The sequence below is a fragment of the Ostrinia nubilalis genome, chromosome 26 (assembly GCF_963855985.1).
Source record: "Ostrinia nubilalis chromosome 26, ilOstNubi1.1, whole genome shotgun sequence".
NCBI classification, from domain to species: Eukaryota; Metazoa; Arthropoda; class Insecta; order Lepidoptera; family Crambidae; genus Ostrinia; species Ostrinia nubilalis.
In genome coordinates, this window is record NC_087113.1 from 3,443,483 (window position 1) to 3,463,748 (window position 20,266).

Sequence of the window (20,266 nt, forward strand, 5' to 3'; positions counted from 1 at the left end):
AGAAATACCTATATTTAATATTATAGAAAGTGTAGGCTAGCAAGGTATTACAATCATGAAATAATATGTGATGTAATAAAAAACAGGCAAGTGAGAGTCAGACGCGAACGAAAAGTTCCGTACTATTAAAGATAGTCATAAAATCCTCAAACAAACAAACAAAATACCTGTAAAAAATAACAAAAATACCTGTTTGTATTATTATTATAAAGAGCTGTGGTTTTCTGAATAAAGAAAAATAAAATAAAATAAAAATAAAATAAATAAAATCATCAAGAACCTTTTTTATAGACTTCAAAAAGGAGGAGGTTCTCAATTCGGTTGTTGTCCATTATTATAATCGCATAATTAGGTAATTAGGTATAACGCCAAAACTCGTTTTTTATGTAGACCAGTGGTTCTTAAAACCGGTGGTCCGCGGACCACTGGTGGTCCCTGGAGGCATTCCAAGTGGTCCACGAAGTGCACTTGCACACCTTGGTCAAAACCACTTTTATCTGATTTTTTCTGTCAAAGTGGTTTACTTTTGACCGATTATGATTATGGGGTGGTCCCTGACAAGACAGAAATTTGGTAAAATGGTCCCTCATGACTTAAAGGTTAAGAACCACTGATGTAGACGCATGTCTCTATATCTTTTTTGAATTGGCAATGGGAATACAAAATAATATGTATGATACAAGCTGTGTTACATTTTCAATTAACTATTCTAATCATGAAATAAATATCAAGCCGATTCAAGCCTGCTGCTGTCAGAAAGATGGACAGACATTAAATAAATAAATAAAATAAAAAGTATTTAATTCAGATAACAGAGATCCATTAATGTTAGTAAAAACTTAGACTAATGTTAGTATCTTATTTCTAAAAAGGGGGACTTTTGGCACGGTTTTGTTACGGAACCCTTAAAAGTTTACTGCATTGTTTGACCATGAGTAAGAGAATCCAAAAACAATAGAGGAATGATATAATTTAATAATAGCATAGCATTGTTTGAAGTACTTACATAAACTCTTAATTTAAATGATTTATAGACAACGTTAACGACTTTAATTTTACTTTTGGTACCGAAGTGATGTGATGTCAGTGGCGGCGTAGCATGGGTTGGCACCCGGGGCGATCACACAAATTATCGTATCGTAAATTCGTAATATTATCAATATCATCCTTCCTTAATAAATGAAAATAAATTTATTTATAAATCAGCAGTGCGATGCGATTATTATAAAAATTCACTAAAACATCGAATGTGAATCCGCAGTGAGTTCACACTCACTTCGCACTTAAACACGAACCGAAGTGTCTAATAAAAAGTTAGTATTTTGTGAGTGAAATTAGACGAAGTTTTAAATAATTGCGTTAAAATTAGTTTTTCGTATTTATGATATTATAAAATAATTATCACTAGGAATTCGCTTTTGAGGAAAAGCCTCTTCCACTTATGGGTATAGTCTGGTCTGCGAGCACGTAGAATTTTGTCCAATGACCCCAAGCTACCCATCCTTATCGCTCGCGCGTAATTATGTTGCTGTCGCGCTCGCACACTCACTGCGGGCGCGCGTCGCACAGTCGCGACAGCAATATAATTACGCGCGAGCGATAAGGATGGGTAGCTTGGGGTCATTGGACAAAATTCTACGTGCTCACAGACCGGGCTTTAGCAGTAACTTCCAATAAATAAAACTACAATTATCTCTGATCTCTTTTTATTGCCTCTGCCAAAGCTTGCAACCCATCTCCCATTGCAGTCACAGCTTCGGCCAGAATCAATTCTCTTTCCGCATGACGTTCCACGTATGTCTTCAGGATTTGCGCGAAAGATCTCTGGATCTCCACTTGTTGTTCTTCCACCCTTAGGAATCTCTCAGTAAGCATTGAGAATACCGTTGGCCGTTGAGACGGTGAAGGAGCTGTGTTACGTAATACTGAAAAAGAACACGAAAACAATAAAGCTGGGTTGCACCATCTTACTTTAGCTTTTACAAACGTCAAAAATCTGTCAAACTCCATACCCGTTAGCGTTATAGTTACCGTTAAAGATGGTACAACTCAGCCTATGTATCTCATAATGTGACATCCTAAATAAAGGTTGTAGCAGACTAATCAACTCGGAAAGGGATCAACACCGTATCGCTTTTGGCGAGCTGTCATCACCTTTCGCGCGCTGTCAGCTGCAAGGCGAGGCGTTTACGTTACGGTGCGGATAAGTGTACGTTGCAGTAGGTGGAGTTTCATACAAAGAATACTGACCGCCTCGATTCGATAAATGTGCGATGACCTTAATCTATTTTTCAAGTTAGATAAACTTTTGGATAGTATTATGTACTTACATACAGATTCGGGTTCTCGACTCGCATGAGCTCTGGTGCGGTCGGAATGGGAAGACTTTGGCTTAGACCGTGATATGTTCACGTGACGTGTTGCTAAAAAAATATAAACATAAATCAATGGGTGCGTTTGGCGAAAATAAAAACTGTAAGCGCTTAAAAGCAAAATGGCGATCGCTAAGCGCTGTCACTGCTAAAAAAAATAACGAAACACGTCACTATTGAAGTTATTAAAAGCGTCCTCGCCGAAAACTGCCGTAGCGATCGCCATTTTGTTTACATGACTGACTAATCCTTAAGTTAGATTTACATTTGGATAGTATTTTGTACTTACATACAGATTCGGGTTCTCGCCTCGCATGAGTTCTGGTGCGGCGGGAATGGGAAGATATTGGCTTCGACCGTGACATTTTCACTTGACGTGTTGCTAAAAAAATATAAACATAAATAGGTAAATGGCTCTTTTAGTTTAAAATCTTGAGATTTCGCTCAAATTAAATATTGTAGACGTAAAAATCAACTGAAATACCTATACAATTTTAAATAACTTGAAAAAATCGAATTGTCTTAAGGCGGGAAGCGAACCCAAAATTTTAATAATCTATCAACTTGTAAAGGCTGGGTAGCCTATACAACCCAGGGTTGGGTTGCACCATCTTATTTTAACTTAACCTTTAACCGACGACGTGATATTTTTGTCACGCCGTCTGCGACGTGCGGTCTGTGGGACCGCTATACTGTTTACTCAAAAAGTAATCATTTTTTGCATAAAAGTGTATTGGTTTCATATTTTTTGAGAACATTATAGTATTACAAATAAACATACGTATAATTTGCGAGGAATCATTTTTTATTTAAATATGGCTAAAACTTTTTTGACCCTTAATTTCATTGAAATATCACTAGAGCTCAATAATACCTATATAACTTGTAAATTTTAATTAAATCGAGAAAAACTATACTCCTTCCTAAATATACTGAACATAATGAATAAAATAAAAATAAATGACACGTACATTACACGCATAAAAAAAAATTGACGTAGGGTAAACTTTAGGCACAATCAGGACATTTTTTTTACCGCATACTAAGCATTTTCGGTATGCATAGGTAACACCTGTAAGATAATTTCGTTTTCAATTTAGGTGGACTAAAATGTACGTCTTTTTTGCAGCTGGTGCAATTACATAAGGCTGATTTGGTATGTCAGAGCCTAGAATATATGTCACTATTTGCTTTAACACCCGTTTCGCGGTATTTTTTTACAGACTACCATCTTTTACATAATATTATGTTCAAATATCAATATATCATTAGGAATTGTCTTTTCCTAGGTTGTGGTGGCCCAGGATCCATCATTTTTACGAAAAATTAATCGTCTAAAACAAAAACGCAATTTTCAGTATGGTACAAAAATGTCACGTAGTCTGCGACGTGCGGTCCTACAGACCGCTGTTGAATTTTAAATCGAATTATCTTATTAAAACTGCCCTCGTCGATGTATCAACTACCTGTAATGGCGTTTGGGCAACTAAACTCGAAGGTACTGAGACGCAAGTAGCATTTTACTCCATTTAAGTGTTCACATTTAGTTCCAATGTGTACTTAAAGCATTAGTACAGTTCACTCGTGATGTATAAGCTGTATTATTGCAATGAATTACACCTATACCTGTCTAAGGGACTTATAGGAGTGTAGACTAGTGTAGAGTTATACTTTTATACGATTGTTGGTGTCATAATACTCTAACAACTATCCTTTAGTCAGCCGTCTGACTAAGAGCATTATAGGAGGGTAGAGATACGGCAACCGCTGTTTAACGGCCTACTTGTACGATGTTATAGAGCTAGCATTTTAATAGAACACACGTGGTCATTTATAAAGCCAAAGGCTCTTATGTTTACTTGTTTTAGACTGTTATACAGCTAGTAGCTGTAGTAGGACTTGTTTGTGATAATTAAAATAACCTTTTTTTACTATCTGTACAAAAGTGTTTCAATGGTTCGCATGTGCACTGTAGGCTGTTAAAAGGACTATATGTGTTGTCCATTAACATCAATAGCAGTTTATTTGTCCACAAGTACTACTCTTATTTGCTTTAAGCTGAACATGAATGTGAATGTGATATTCTATTACACATTTCCCCAAGCCTGTTTTTAGTTGTTCATGGTGGTTCTGTACATGATGCAGAGGAAAATATTATGCCTGAACCTGAAATTTCCCTTCAAAATATACAGATATCAGAGTGTGATGATTGCAGTTCTAGTGATAGTGAATACCATTTTGATTTGGACAATTATTTAACCTTTCGCAAAAAAATAAGAACATGGGCTATTGAAAATCGTATTCCTCATTCCGCTTTGAATAAATTGTCAGACATAATAAACGAATTTAAACCGGGAACACTACCGTCTGATGTTTTAGGTATTCATACTTGACTATTAGTACCTGGGCTAGGCGGTTTAACGGACATTAATAATTTTTATTGCGGATCTCTAAAATTTCAGTATTTGAAAGAATTAAAGATACACAATTAACCTGAACTAGGTACATCTTAAAGCTGTACATAAGTTCACATTAGAATAAATTTATAGACATTAGCGCTGTAGTGGTACAAATGTGGAACTTCATATAGATAACAGCATTCTAACAGAACACATGTGAACCTAATATACGCTCACCGCATTAAATTGGAGTTATAACAGTTCACATAGCCGTATTTCATTTCCAAGATTTTGTTCTACATAACCTAAAATATTTACCAAATAAATCTCCCAAATTAATGCAGATTTATCACAAAATTCGCAGATAGAGCGATTGAGTTTTGGTTTCATGTTATAATTAATTACCGTAATATAATTATAATGCCAATACAATATCAAAAACTGAAAATTGTAGATTTCCTCTCAGCCAGTTTTAAATATTTTAAAATGAATATCGCGTTTTTACAGAGGCGCGTAAATATTTTAGCTGTAAATATGTATACATTTCACGATAAAGTTGCATTCCCAATGGCATTAACATTATTAAGTATTTAAAACCCGTGTTATTATTTGCATAAATGATTATCCGCCCGAGTTGTTTCCCTCTTGGCACTCACGTACAAATACCAAACTAATATTAAAATGTGGAAATAATTTAGGACACACATGAACTTTAGGTAGCATTGGAGTACTTTTGTCGGACTTTATAACTTTGAAAGCTGTGCATTTAGCCACTTGTTACTCTTTATTACACTCACGTACGTTGTATGGTTCACACTGCGTCCCATATAGTGCCGTAAGTCAGCCTTAAGTCCGATGTTACTACTTAAACTGCTATTATAATGCTATTATACTGCTAATGTACAGCCATAGTGAACTTAAGGCTGTCTAATTTGTGCCCAAACTGGTTCTATAAAAGCATTATAGCAAGCTATACAGCTCGTATACAGCTGACATACACAGCTTGTGGAGTACATGTGAACGACTAGACATACTATATAGAACCCCGAATGCTACTTGGGCGGGAGTAAGTAGAACATTGCAATCCAGAAATTTCAAAAACCGGAGCGGTCTGTGAGACCGCACGTCGTCGGTTAAAGGTTAAACATGCGTCTGTCAAACTCCATACAAAAACACCAGTTATAGTTCCGGTAATAAAGTTAAGATGATACAATTTTGTAAGATACATCATACAAGAATGCTTAGTATATTCAGAGAACTGCTCCTGAATCATTAATGTAAGTACCTATTTAAATAGAAAGCTACCGTTATTTCCATTTATTTCAACCGGCGGACAGTGGTTGCAGTGCTGGCAGTGGTTACAATGTAGACAGTGTTTGTTGCGGCGCTTCTTCTCAGCACTTGCCAAATGTTGGTCTCGAAGCGCTGGTAGGGCAAAAAGATTATGAGATACGGAACTATTCCCACCTCTCGTTCCCACCGCTGCAACTCCTGTGTAGCCAGGATCTACAGCTTGACCGCCACAAAAACCCAACCAATGAAGGTCAAGTATGTCCCGGGGGAATGTTAGACTTTAAAGATTATGAGATGTGTAAAGGCCCCATAAGAGCAAAACATTAAATAATTTAAAAAAATATATTTTAATACTTGACGATTTATAAGTACTATTTAATAGTCCGTGCAAAAAGGAGTTTAAATATTAATTTTCAGCCTCATACTTATATCAACAGAATAAATGACGTAGCACTTTTATCAACCCGGAAAGGGACCGTAACTTTTTTTTTATTAAATAGAATATTTTTTTAATAAAAAGATTAAGATACACGTAGAGACTCCAAACTCTTATAAATAAAGAAATTTTGTCTTCACTTACATGAAGAAGCAGTGTTACTACGACGAACCACTTTGGTGAAACCGCGGCGTGAAGGACAAGGAGTGGGCGTGGGTTCTGGAGTGGGCGTGGGTTCTGGACTGGGCGTGGGAACTGGGCTGGGTGTTCGGGAAAGAGTTATCGGTGGAGGGGACAGGCTAGGATGACAGCTATTGTCAGTTTCTGCGGCTGTTTCTGACAGTCGATCCTGAAACGAACGAGACCTATTATATTAAAACTATTATTTATTTTTATTTGCACCGCCGTACTTTCTCAGCTTGACCTGTGGTTGACTGGTAGAGAATGCCACCCGGCATTAAGTCCGCCACTGTACGGTATTTATATGCAACAAGTATACATAATAGCGGCCACCTACGACTTCATAGTTTCGTAAATTCCGTTCTTAACAGATGTCTACACCTTATAAGGAACCTATCTCTGCCAAATTCCAAGTAGGGGTTACCTATATGAGATTTTGTGATTAATCAGTGAGTGATATTTCGTAATAATTATACTACTTATTCCAAGGAAAATTGGTAAAATACAATAGTAATTTTATAGCATAGCGCTATTTAAAAAAATGCAAATACAGGGTGTTAGGTAAATGGGTATATGAGCCGACACTAGCCCATGTTAACATGGTCATATAAATGGTATGGTGAAGTCAGAAATTTGATATCATCATTTTAATTTTTTTAATTTTCACACAAAATAAATTTTATAAAATCCGATTTGTATGAAAATTAAAATAATTAAAATGAAGATATCAATTTTCTGACTTCACCATACCATTTATATGACCATGTTAACATGGGCTAGTGTCGGCTCATATACCCATTTACCTAACACCCTGTATAGTAAAAAAAATACCTGTAAAATGTTTTGGCTCGTTTCAATTTCGGTAGTTGAACTAAAAGGGCTGTCAAGCAGTCTTTCTTCTACAATACTATCTTCAGATTTGATACTTTGTTCTTGACTATCGATTATCTCCTCAGCGCCTATGTCAACGCTCATGTCAGCACCCTAAACATTAGTTTAATAACATAAGTTACAATTCGCACATAACTTTATAATATAATTTTTAGTTAAGAAGAAATAGCAAGTCATTTGAATTAATGATGTCATAAGAAACTTCTTTTACTCATGTATTGTTACAGAAAATTATATACCACATTTAAAACAAATAAATTTAATAATGATTCTGATTTTGAAAAACAGTAAAGAAGAAAATCAATACCATATTATTGTATATTATTGAGTTAAAATACTTACATTGTCAGTGCTCATATTTTGTGTTTCATGATCTGATGGCGACAGATAGATTTTCTGAATAAAGTTATAAATTATAATCATTAATAAATATTAACGGATAATAAAGTAAAAAGTGATTCTTATTACACATTTTTAACACACATTTTTATCATACATTTTTAAGCTAAAACTTAGGCCAATTAAAGCTTATAGCAGACTTAATATCAACTCGGAAAGGAATCAACACCATATCGCCTTCGAGCTGTCATCGCCTTTCGCGCGATGTCAATAAGGGTTTTTGCGAATGAAAGATCCGCTAGATGGCGGGACGTGGATGTGGGGTCTGACTGCTGCGTGATTGGTGGATTTTGACATATCTGTCCTCGCGCATTTGGACCTCGCGTCTACGTATTGCCATCAGGCGGTTTTTTCATTCGCGAGAACCCTCATTGCGAGGCGAGGCGTTTACATTGCGGTGCGGATAAGTGTGCGTTGCTTTATGGAGTTTCATACAAATAATACTGACCGCCTCGAGTTGATACAAACTTTCCGGGTTGATAAATGTGCGACGACCTTCATGCAAAAAGTTATATGTATATCCTTACCGCAAATGGCTTTACAGCTATATTAGCATCTCCTTTGGATAATCTTTCATCACTACTTAAAGCAACTATCCGTTTTTCAAGTTCTGAAAGCTCCATCTCCTCCTCAACCGATCCATCAGTCAAACGCTTAGAAGCAGTCCATGCTGCTACTTTTTTTTTTGTGGCACTTTTTTTGTCAGACCAATACTACAATTAGAATTAGACAAGCTGTCATGTCATTAATATTATTTCGATGTATAAACTATATTTTAACACATAAATGTTAAGCCTAACTAGTTTATCAAACCGTCCGTGTCATTATTTAAGGTGTACATGTGACATCTTTCAGTAATAAATACATTTTTACTTTAGCTAAAAGAAACCCTTATTACAAAGAAAAAAGTTAAATCCGGGACAAACACTGGTTTCAAATGACATAATATCCATCCATACTAAATGTCAATTTGGTTTTAAAACAGAGTTCAACCAGTGTAACTTTTTGTAATAAGGGGAGATAGTTTTTTTACATATTATCCCAAAGATAGTAAATGTAAAATAAACAAAAATAAAATAATAAATCCAATCACATTTCTGACCACCATTTGTTGCACATCTTAAGTGGTTTGCTTCAAAGAATGTTAAGTGGATGTAACATGCAGGACGTAGGTATACAAATTACAAAAAACGATGCTAACCTTGGTCCATTGTTTGTAACTTTTTGTAGTGCCTTCCAAACAATTTAGGCGTGTGACTATTTCGTCCCACTGTCGTTTAGCTCTTTCTCTAGCACATTGGGTTCTCAGGAAACCCTTCGCCAAGCCAGGGTTTCTCTCCAAGAACTCGATCAGAGTTTCGACTTGGACTGACGAAGGATGTGAGGAACGTGACTCGTTTAAACTGTAACTTTTTTAATAAATTAATATTATTACTTACATAACTTTCATATAATTATCGTCTATTCTATAACTTTCAAAATAACAGATAAATACTTACTTCATGATAATTTCACTATTTCGGCACTTTAGTTCGTACGAAATGAAAACGTAAACAAAAATTAACAAACAACTGAAACAACGTTGCTTTGACATTATGTTTTTTAAATCTTCGTAAGAGGTGCATAGATTATGTTCATACTATAAATTTAAAGATTTTTGGTTTGTTTTTAACGTAAAATCTGTCTTAAAATATTAAGATTAATGTAATTGTAGCTAGTAGATGTAGTCTGGCACATATGCAAGCGGTTGGTTGTCGATTTTTATTTCTACTGGGTCGGAATTTGTTAGTAGATTTGTTTTAGACATGTTCATGTATAGGCCCACTTTCGTACTTTCAGCGTGCAGTGATTCAATCATTTTGTTTAGGTCCGTCGGGTTTTCTTCAAATAGGACTATGTCGTCTGCAAATCTTAGGTGGTTCAGTTTTACACCTTGAATGTTGAGACCGTATTCTTGCCTATGTGCCAGACTACATCTACTTAGGACAGTTAATATCGCACAAAGATCAAACCACTAAGGAAATTGAACGAAGAATAGCAAACGGATGGAAGAAATTTTGGTCTCTGAAGGAAGTCCTGAAATCCAAAGAGCTAAGCATGCAAATAAAAAGGAAAGTCTTCAACACATGCATACTTCCTGTCATCACATATGGCTGCGAAACCTGGGCCCTCACCAAACACCACAGAGAAAAGTTGGAACGATGCCAGAGAGCCATGGAGAGAAGTCTAATAGGAATAAAGAAGCAGGACAGAGTGAGAAGTAGCACAATAAGAGAGAAAACCAAAGTTGTCGACATAATTACCCGAATAGACCAACAAAAATGGAGATGGGCAGGTCACATGATCCGGGACCCAGAAGAAAAATGGTGTAAAAGCGTCACTGACTGGTATCCCAGGGATGGAAAGAGAAGTAGAGGTCGGCAACAAACAAGATGGGAAGACGACCTAAAACTCACAGTTGGACACTATTGGAGAAGGGTAGCACGTGACAGGTCCCAATGGAAATCGTTGGAGGAGGCCTATGCCAAGAGGCAAACTGAGCTTCGGGATATTTTATAACACAGACTTTATTATTTATCATATTTTGTAACTATTATGTAACCAAGTTCAGAATAAAAAGGCTTATTATTATTATTATTATTATTTAATTGTAGCTAAAGATACAATAATTTCAAGATTTGAGCCAATATCCTAATATTTCTAATAAAAAAACTTGAATCGATAAACTCGACTAACATTTTGTTGTGTGTGCTGGTCACCTGTGCACACCACACAGTTCCAGCTAACCATTTCTATTTTTTCTCTCGCTCTCATCAAATGGTGATTATTTGCAATAGAACGAGACGACATGACACTTGTTATGCTATGTTATGTATGTTTTGCAGCTCACTATCTATACTTTACGCGCGCTAGAGGTTGTGATGCCATGCCCGCGCGCTAAAAAAATCAAGGTCATTCATGCGAAGGGAGAGTGAATTTCGATATGATGTGAAATGCGAGATTTTTTAAACTTTACAGAATCGACATGCAGTTTTCATTTTTAACTAAGCAACGCAATTTAATGTAAATTATTTCCTAAATGTTAAATTCTGAAATATTTGGTTTTAATTGAAGTCAAAGTCAAAGTCAAAGTCAAAGTCAAAGTCAAAATTTCTTTATTTGTTTAGACTAATAAAATTAGTTCTTACAAATCGTCATATGCTCTTAAGGAGCCTCTACATGTCTCATAATCTTTTTACCCTACCAGCGCTTCGAGACCAACATTTGGCAAGTGCTGAGAAGAAGCGCCGCAACAAACTCAGTCACCACTGTCTGCCGGTTAATATAAATAAATAGAAATAGTAGTAGTAGGTAAATTTGATTCAGGAGCAGTTCACTGAATTTACCATGCATTCTTGTATGGTGTATCATAAGAATGGGTATACAAGATTGCGTGGTATATTAAACAAGGTAGTGACGTGCTAATATCTAGATTGATTGCTATTATTAGTTATTATTAATGAATTTTAATGTTTAATTTTTTTTCGGATATTTTTACCTGTCAACAATCAGTGAATATAATAATTAAAAACTGCTGATAAGAAATATTGTTCAAATAATTAATATAATACTGTATTTTTAAACTGATTGAACTCTGATCTGACACTTTTCATATTGATGAAGTCTACCTAGAAGTGAGCCTCCTAAAGTTCCAAAATACTTCTTCTTCTTCTTCTTATTTTATTTTGGCGACGGCTTCCAAAATACTGAACTGTCCTATCCATGACATTGACAGCGGGGCGCCACCGTCAATACCGGATCGCTGGTTCCGATTTTTGCCATGTTGGAAACCATATAGTTGAACGATGGTAGCGCCCCCCTGTCATTGAGTTTAGTGGGACAGTTCAGCGTGGGTCATCTATAAATATATTTATTTACTTACACGTAATTAAAAACGAAGTGACAGTTTTTCAGACATTTTGTATCTTGGTAATTACTTACGGGTCTTGGTTAGAAGTATAAATATCCATTAACTTTTCCTTTTACCTATTACCTACTACACCCTGTATATTAGCGTATAACCTAACAAAGTGCATCTCGTGGGTAGATTACTGCAATTAACCGGTAAATACTGGTTTGTACCGATCTGAGAGGCACGCTTTCACGCTATCTGATATTTAATTTTATTAAATAGAGCAACTAGGGCTCGCTTTTAAAATAGTAAGGGTCCGATAAGTAAATAAATAAATAAATAAATCTTTATTTTATGATAAGTATATTAATTTATTTACAGTTATTTAAATAACACCGTTATTGTTGTGTTGGTTCTAAAGGCCACTTAATTGTGGACACTGTAAAGGCGCTTTTACACTGCGCGGAAATTAGTCAAGTCAAAAAAATTATAATAAAAAAAAACTTTTTTAAAAACAAGCTTTATTCTGAAATGCAGTTGTACTAAAACGAAAAAAATAATTGTATGCAATGTTCAAATAATTTCGAAAGCTTGTACCTATCGCGCATGGAATTTATTCTTCTTTTTTCTGTTTGCGCTACAAGCTTTCGAAATTATTTGGACATTGCATACAATCTATATCTATATTCTATATCTATATATATAAAAGAAAGTCGTGTTAGTTACTCCACTTATAACTCAAGAACGGCTGAACCGATTTAGCTGAAAATTGTCAGGGAGGTAGTATAGAGCCCGGAGAAGGACATAGGATACTTTTTATCCCGTTTGAAATAAAAAAAAAGTCTGCTTATTTATTGCCATTAAGGCGGAACAAAGTTCGCCGGGTCAGCTAGTCTATATATATAAAAGAAAGTCGTGTTAGTTACTCCACTTATAACTTATAACTCAAGAACGGCTGAACCGATTTAGCTGAAAATTGTCAGGGAGGTAGTTTAGAGCCAGGAGAAGGACATAGGATACTTTTTATCCCGTTCGAAATAAAAAAAAAGTCTGCTTATTTATTGCCATTAAGGCGGAACAAAGTTCGCCGGGTCAGCTAGTTAGATATAAAAATGCAGAATCTTTGGTGGCAACTTAACGATATTGTGCAACTCCATTTCCTGATAAATGCATATTTCAAGTAATGCGGAAGAATAAGTAATATTTACTATATTGGTAATATTATGTAAATCTACTTACCGTAATCCAAGTATGTACGAGTATATTGATAAAATATCATTAAGTTCATTTCAATTAGGAAATATTTAAACGTACCTAATCATTGCATACACATGAGTAAAGGTGCAGCCACACGATAAGCTACTTATTTGATTAACACGATTTATTTTTTGTACAGTTTCATAAAATAGGTACAAATAAATATAAAACAAATAATGTAGTAGACTGTAGAAATATAATAGGCCCATTTATTAAATATGCACTTACTTTTATTTAAAAAAAGCTTGTGATTTGTTTAGCTAAATATTGAGTATGAATCGATCAGACTTTTTTCAGCCATTTCAACCAACGCAATCTTAACAAAAATCCTGTAAGTTGTCTAGATAAGATAAGCGTGGTTTTTGAGCGATAACTCAACTAAGTATTACCTATGCTAAATATTTTCTATCTTCTATTATAATTGGTCATTATCAAAATAGGCTAGGTTTTTTCCATAGTACCTAGGAATTTAATTTTTTTCTGTCACTGTAGACGCAGCCTTATCCAGTGTGGGAATACAATCCGGATTTGATGTAATCCGCACTTCCGTCGTTGGTCAAGCCGCAGCACGAGTGGCGCCGATTCTAATTTGGACAACTACTTACATGCTCCGATAAGTGATTAAGGGTAAGCCACATCTGTTTAAAATAATAAAATCTATTAATAGTTTTAAGTAAGCTGTCTCTACCACCACACCGATATCGTTACGTAGCCCAAAACTGAGGAAAATTAAATGTGTAAAAATTGACCACTTAAACTTTTAGTAACTTATATTTTCTTTCAGCAATTTACAGTGATATTTTTGGTGTATTAATTGCTGGTAACTAAATCTAATAAGTTAGTCATTTTTAATAAAACAATGTTTCAAATTCAGTAGTGACGAATTAACGATTTCAAAGTGCCCGAGTAACCTAGTTTCATGAAAGCTTATTCAAATATCAATAAATATAGTCAAAGTTTCACTTAAATGGATTTGGAAACTGTAACAAGAGAGAACTTGTAAATTGGGACTGGTCCTCTACTTTACATAAACTGTCAAATTGCTACACAGATCCAAAGCTTTAAGTTTAAAGCTTTTTAAGTAAAGGAATTTTAAATACCTAAGTAAATGAGCCTCAAGCAATGCGTTGCGGCGTCGCACCGTAAATATTTCGCCATGTACCTAAACTTGGAACAATCAATTAATAAACTCCGATTTGGCCGAAAGTACAAAAATTGCTGTTTCCGGTGGAATAAAGTTATCGTCTCATACATACAGAACTTAAGTTATAAATAAAACGACCTACCAAAATATCATCACTTTAATTACATGACTTTGTTTGTAAACATCCGAAAAGTTATCTTGTTTTGAACGTTCTTATCGATTCAATCTCATGTGATCGATCCAGTTTTCACCAAACCTGCTCCATTATACTACGTTAAACACTCTACTTAATAATGTGTTGTTGCGTAAGAGTTGGCGTAAAAGACATGAGATAACTAGGCCCACTTAACTTTTCTTTTAGTCTTAAAATGGGCCTTAAGTGAGTATTTTTGACATAGGAACAGTGGCGGATTTACAGTTTTGCCGCCCGTAGGCTAGGGTGGGGTTGGATCTTTATTTAACTTAATTTTATCTTCTGAAATCGAGTAAGCGTCATCTGAAATCTGCCGCCCCTAGGACGCTGCCGCCCCTAGGCCGCGGCCTATACGGCCTATTGACAGATCCAGGGCAGCATAGGAATTAGGAACCTGAAGTAAAATAAAAAAATATAAGTCCTACATGGTGTTACAAAAATGCCTGTAAAACTGAAAGGGAGAGACCGCCAAGACGAGCCAAGCGAAACTCATAAGCACCTAACTACGTTTTATCGATACTCATCGTCGTTTTTGAACCATTCATTACTTGGGTTTGGTTATTACTTAATTAAAGAAAGTAAGTATTACGAGTACATTTTTGAAGTTTAAGGAATCAAACCCAGAACCTGTCAATCAAGTTAAGCCCCAACTCTCTTGCGACTGGGCCATATTAGAAGCATTAATTTTCTTGTGGATAGTGGGCAGTTAAAGGATGTCAGATGTCAAACTGTCAACCGTCACTGGTGTCTGACATGGCGCTATCTGAGAAGTGCCTGAAGACAAGTTCTTGATTATGTTTTAATTAGCTTTTGCCTACGCCTTCGTTAGTACCTAGTTTGGACTGGATTCTCGTTTCATTCTCTTGGGGGGTTAATTTTGGAGAGTCAAAAAGCTCAAGAATACATTTAATTTGTTATGTAATTTAAATAGTTACGAACGTTTTGCCAAGAACGAAACGACTGAGAAGAAGGATAAGAAATCAAATACTTAATTTAAATTACAAGTACCTACTTAAACAATGCCCAAAAAGCGATGTCAACTTTGACCGAGCGCTCAGATTCCGTACCGCACGTTATACAATGTAAATTCTTTGTCTCGAGTGGAATTTCTTTATTTCCTTTAAAAGTATATCTCCATTGATCTTAAGAGTTCATTAAAGGAGTAGGTTAATTGTTTTGTTAAAATTTGCGGTGTTGAGCTTTAAGCAATTTAAGCTGATGCAACAAAAATTACTCACTAACTTCCTATTTTAAATTGAGTTTATGAAACCACTAATTTATGTACGAATTTACGTCATTCACCTCTCGGGTTAGTGTTTATGATCTGCGAATATTATAAGCCTTAATGTTAGTTAAAAAAGTCTTATATTTTTTCTGTGGTTTAGTGGTTAGACTGGGCTTGGATTCTCCCGATCCGGAAGACCTGTGTTCGATTTCCAAATGAACACACTAATTAAAGTAGAACTAGAATAAAACTAAAATAGAAGACACTAATTGCAATAAAACAGGGGCGGGTTCGATTCCCAGTAGGGGAGTACTTATTATTATTCTGTGGTAGGGGCAAAAGTTTCTTCTTTTGCCACCTCTCGTTTCCACCATTGCAACTCCTGTGTAGCCAGGATCTACAGCTGTGTCCGTGGCAGTTGAAGGTACAGATAGCCAGTTCCTCTGTGGTTGAGGACTTCGGGTGAAGCTCGATTCCATCTTCTGCCCGATCATCACTTTGCATCAGAGATGCAGGCCAAAAGCTTCCTCGTTGTGGATAAAAAGAATGTTGATCTAAATCACATCTTGAACCCACAAGATTAATAAAATAAGGAGAATTACTCCGATATCATCCAAGATTCCATGTTACTTTTAAAAGGTGACGCAAACAATCTAAATCATAAATACATTCCCCATGATGCAATGCGGTTAGCAAAACTCAATGCAACACAACATGTGTGGTAAATACAACTTTTACTCGATCAAATGTGCAAAGATACATCTTAGAAAGATGATTTTGTAATGATATGAATATTTTAAGTAGGTAAGCTTATGAAATGTTACGAGCTACTCGTATAATACTTACAACTGACCCCGGAGTGGCACCTTGCCGTTTCATTTCAACAGCTTGAGATACATAAAGCTTACTTTCTGCATAATTTTATTGTAATTAAAGGTTAATTTGAGTAACCTGGTGGCCATTAACACCTTTGCTGCGGCAGTAAATTTCTAATACTTTTCATTCCTTCGGTACAAGGTCATTAAACCTGGTATTAAAACTTACATTGTGGCGGCACAAGGCTTAAAGACCTTGTAATATTTAAGATATATTAATTTTATTTTTTGCTTCATGTTAATAGATATTGTGTTTTTTTTCTTTGAATATTAATAATAATGCATTTATTGACATACACCTGAAGGCGTTCGTGAATAACTTGTTTAGTATAAAAATTATAGCTATATTCAAAATACAAGGCTTATGCACCCTGTGCCGCACTGAAGTAGGGAAGTCTGGTGGGTATTCTAGGGATGTGAAATACAAATATCGATAGTTTAAATTAAGTTTTAATAAAAATTTAAAAAGTAAGAAACAAAGATGTTTTAATAATTTAGTCTAAATATTTTACAAATAAGACATACGTGCATAAATACTTAAATAAGCTATATTTAAAGAAAACATATTATTTAATAACATTTAGTTACAACTTAAATGTACTTAAATGTTTGTCACGAAAAACATTATTTAAATTAGCAATAAATCGTGTAGCAAATTAAATTATAATCAATTTGCAGTTTTGATTTTGTTTGTTTCTCTTGACGCCATGTCGACATGTGCGTTTCTTACGAATGCGAGGCAACACTGGCTGCACGAAGCTAGCGTGGGGTGCGGTACCAGGTGCGCAGGGTACAAGGTGCTTCGACCTGGTTTCGCATTGTGAAGACATTTTATTACTTCCGTGCGGTACCAGGTCTAAAAACCTGGTATTAAGGTAGGTACATCATTGGATTCTATTTTAAGAATACATCATAGATATATATTCATCACTTTCCTACACCGGACCCAATTGAAGTTATGCCTTTCGCACGACAAGGAAGACTATAATTTTCTTAGCCGCACGGTAAGCGAGACGTACACAAGGTCTATAGACCTGGTTTCGCACTCAACGTGTTAACTACCAAATAAGTACCTTCGTAATCGTAATGCTAATAAGTAGGATACATAAAGTGACAGCCGTTCAAGATACGAATGAATAGGCATTTTCTAGGCTAGCTCTATCTTCATCATATTCATATATCGCGTCTACGGATATCTTGAATTTTGTAGTCAATAGAAATTTAAAAAAACGCATAATAAATAGTCGTGTAATGCAGTCAACGTTTGATTTTACTAAACCCTTCGAAAGGTTCCAATCACTCCAAAGCCTTTCATAAGCCTGAAAACAGTCCTGAAAAAGAGTCTTTCAACACCCACCTAAACAATGAAATGTCAAGGCTTTTATTCAGCAATAGGTACTTAGACCTTTTCCAGGGCGCTTATACAGTCCCAAATGGGCCATTCTTAAATTTGTGCCAATTTTTTTTTAAAAATTAAAGATTTTTTTTTTTAACTTTTTGCGATGTGTATCGAAAGTATAAACCAAAAGCATACTTTTGATGTATATGGACAACCTTAAAGCCCTCGGAAAGGAAACAAAATAGCCTACGTAAACACGGCTGTGACACTGCATGACACGGATGTGACAGTTTTACATTTTTACTGTAAATAATAATATTTATGTTGTTAAATTTATATCATATTAGTTTAAATTGATTAACAATAAAATACACTAAATTCGTTTCATCAACAAAGGTGTTATTTGGTAATATGTACTTTTTTCTGAACATCCAAAAATTTAATTAAAATTGAGATCAAAAATACCGTCAGGTAGTTAATATATCTACTAGATAATAAAAAAATAGACTTTTTATTATTGGCACTATCTGATCATGCTTCCGATATGCTACCTACATGGTTTCGATATGATAATATGCTTAACAAATTAGTAAATCTTAAACACAGTAGGTACCTAATTGAGTATCATATGAGATTTCTGTAGGATTCACATAACAGTTGGTTTTGACAACTTAAACATGTTTCATAGTCACCGTACCACTAAAAATATGGTTAATAGCAATTTCTGTTAAAACAACTCCGACCACCTCTGCAGGGCCTTTACCGGGAGCTATCTCAGTAAAATTTGATATTACTGCAGAAATGAGAAATTGCAATAATTTTTCCTTCGTGGCATCTAGAAAATCATACTAGCGAAAAATAAGTACACTTACTAAAAGGCTACTCCTAAAAATTGCACAATACACAAAATAATTTAGCAGAACAACAAAAACTATTAAAATAATAAAAATAGAATGTCACAACCACGCGTTGTAATGTCACGACCATGTACTTAAATAGTTTGCGGTAGTGACACATTTTTAATACCATGGCCGTGACAATTTGGAACGTGTCCGATATATCCAAAAAACTATCTGTGAATTAGCAGATCTTGTGCAATTATCTGAAACTATACTGCATGAGGTACATAATTATGTTTTATACAATAGCGTGACATTGATACCTACCTTTAAAAACCGTACACGGGATGGACGTGTTATGGTTGTCCCTTTTTTCAAATAAATAGGAAATATTTTTTTGCGGCTCACTCACTACGTTCAGCCATTTGCAAATCTAATAAGATGACAATGTTACTGTTCTAAAAAAACTTAGCAAGGGATGTCAATATCAAAGAAAGTTTTTTACCGAGTTACGCATATTTAAAGTGGCCCACGTGGTTGTGACACAAAAACTGCTCACACAATGTTTGGTGTTCAAAATCAAAAATGGTAATTTTTATTGATATAAATTTTTAACAGTCTTATATAACATGTATTAATCTTGCATAATTACTGTAATATTTATCTAAATAACATAACATCTCTTCAGAAAAAAATATTGTATGTCCAAATCCGGGAATCTCACACTACACGGTCCGTGACATTTTGGACTTGTAACTTTTTTTTAATATTCTTCTAATAGTTTTATGATAAAAATGATATTGGGCCTAGTTAATAGAGGTATTTTACTAAGTAAATTAATATACAGTGCACTGATTTTCTTTAAAAACTTAACCCTTTCGGCAGTGGCGGATTTACAAATTTGCCGCTAGTAGGCCATTCAATTTTTGCCGCCCCTACTGACTTTTGAAATTCAATACGTTAGTTTAATCCCGCTAGTAGTAGCTATGATTGTGATCTTAATTTTATTTCTATCAGTTACTAGATTATTTTTGCAACCCGCTATGTACTGAAGAGTTTAATGTTGACCTAAAAACAGCAGCATGTACTAATCATAAGGTGGGGAAAGGCATGACTTAAAAATACCTACACTATATGAACACAGACAAAATAATGTGTGGTCAGTAAACATTGTTTTTTGTTAAATATTTTATTGCACTTAACAGTTTAAAAACAATTTCTATTAAAATATAACATGTTAACAATCCAGTTAATGGTGACAGACAATGAGATCAAATAAGTTTTACATTATTTTCTTGCGAGATTTTAAATTTGCAAAATTATTAATTACCTATATCGTCGTATGAAATCTTTTCCATAAGTTCTGACTCTATGCACAAAAGAGATAAAGCATTAAGCTTTTATTGACTTAAAGTAGATCGTAGATAGTTTTCTCAGATCATAGATAGTTTTTAACCCGTTTTAAGCAAGAAAAGCTTCTCTCACCTGAACAATTTGTCACCGGTGTGCACAGAGCCATGCGAAGTGCTATA

At 35.0% G+C, this 20,266-nt stretch overlaps 1 protein-coding gene across 1 annotated transcript; it reads right to left on the reverse strand.

The window, feature by feature from the left end:
* Nucleotides 1–1,689: 1,689 nt before the first annotated feature.
* LOC135084403 (serine/arginine repetitive matrix protein 1-like) lies at nucleotides 1,690–9,546 on the reverse strand. Its single transcript, XM_063979179.1, has 10 exons — nucleotides 9,470–9,546; nucleotides 9,172–9,379; nucleotides 8,498–8,683; nucleotides 7,914–7,967; nucleotides 7,512–7,664; nucleotides 6,645–6,849; nucleotides 6,077–6,196; nucleotides 2,662–2,754; nucleotides 2,331–2,423; nucleotides 1,690–1,925 (listed from the first exon to the last, which is right to left on the reverse strand). Exons 1-10 carry the CDS (start codon nucleotides 9,472–9,474, stop codon nucleotides 1,690–1,692), a joined length of 1,353 nt encoding a protein of 450 aa, XP_063835249.1. The 5' UTR covers nucleotides 9,475–9,546.
* Nucleotides 9,547–20,266: the final 10,720 nt, after the last annotated feature.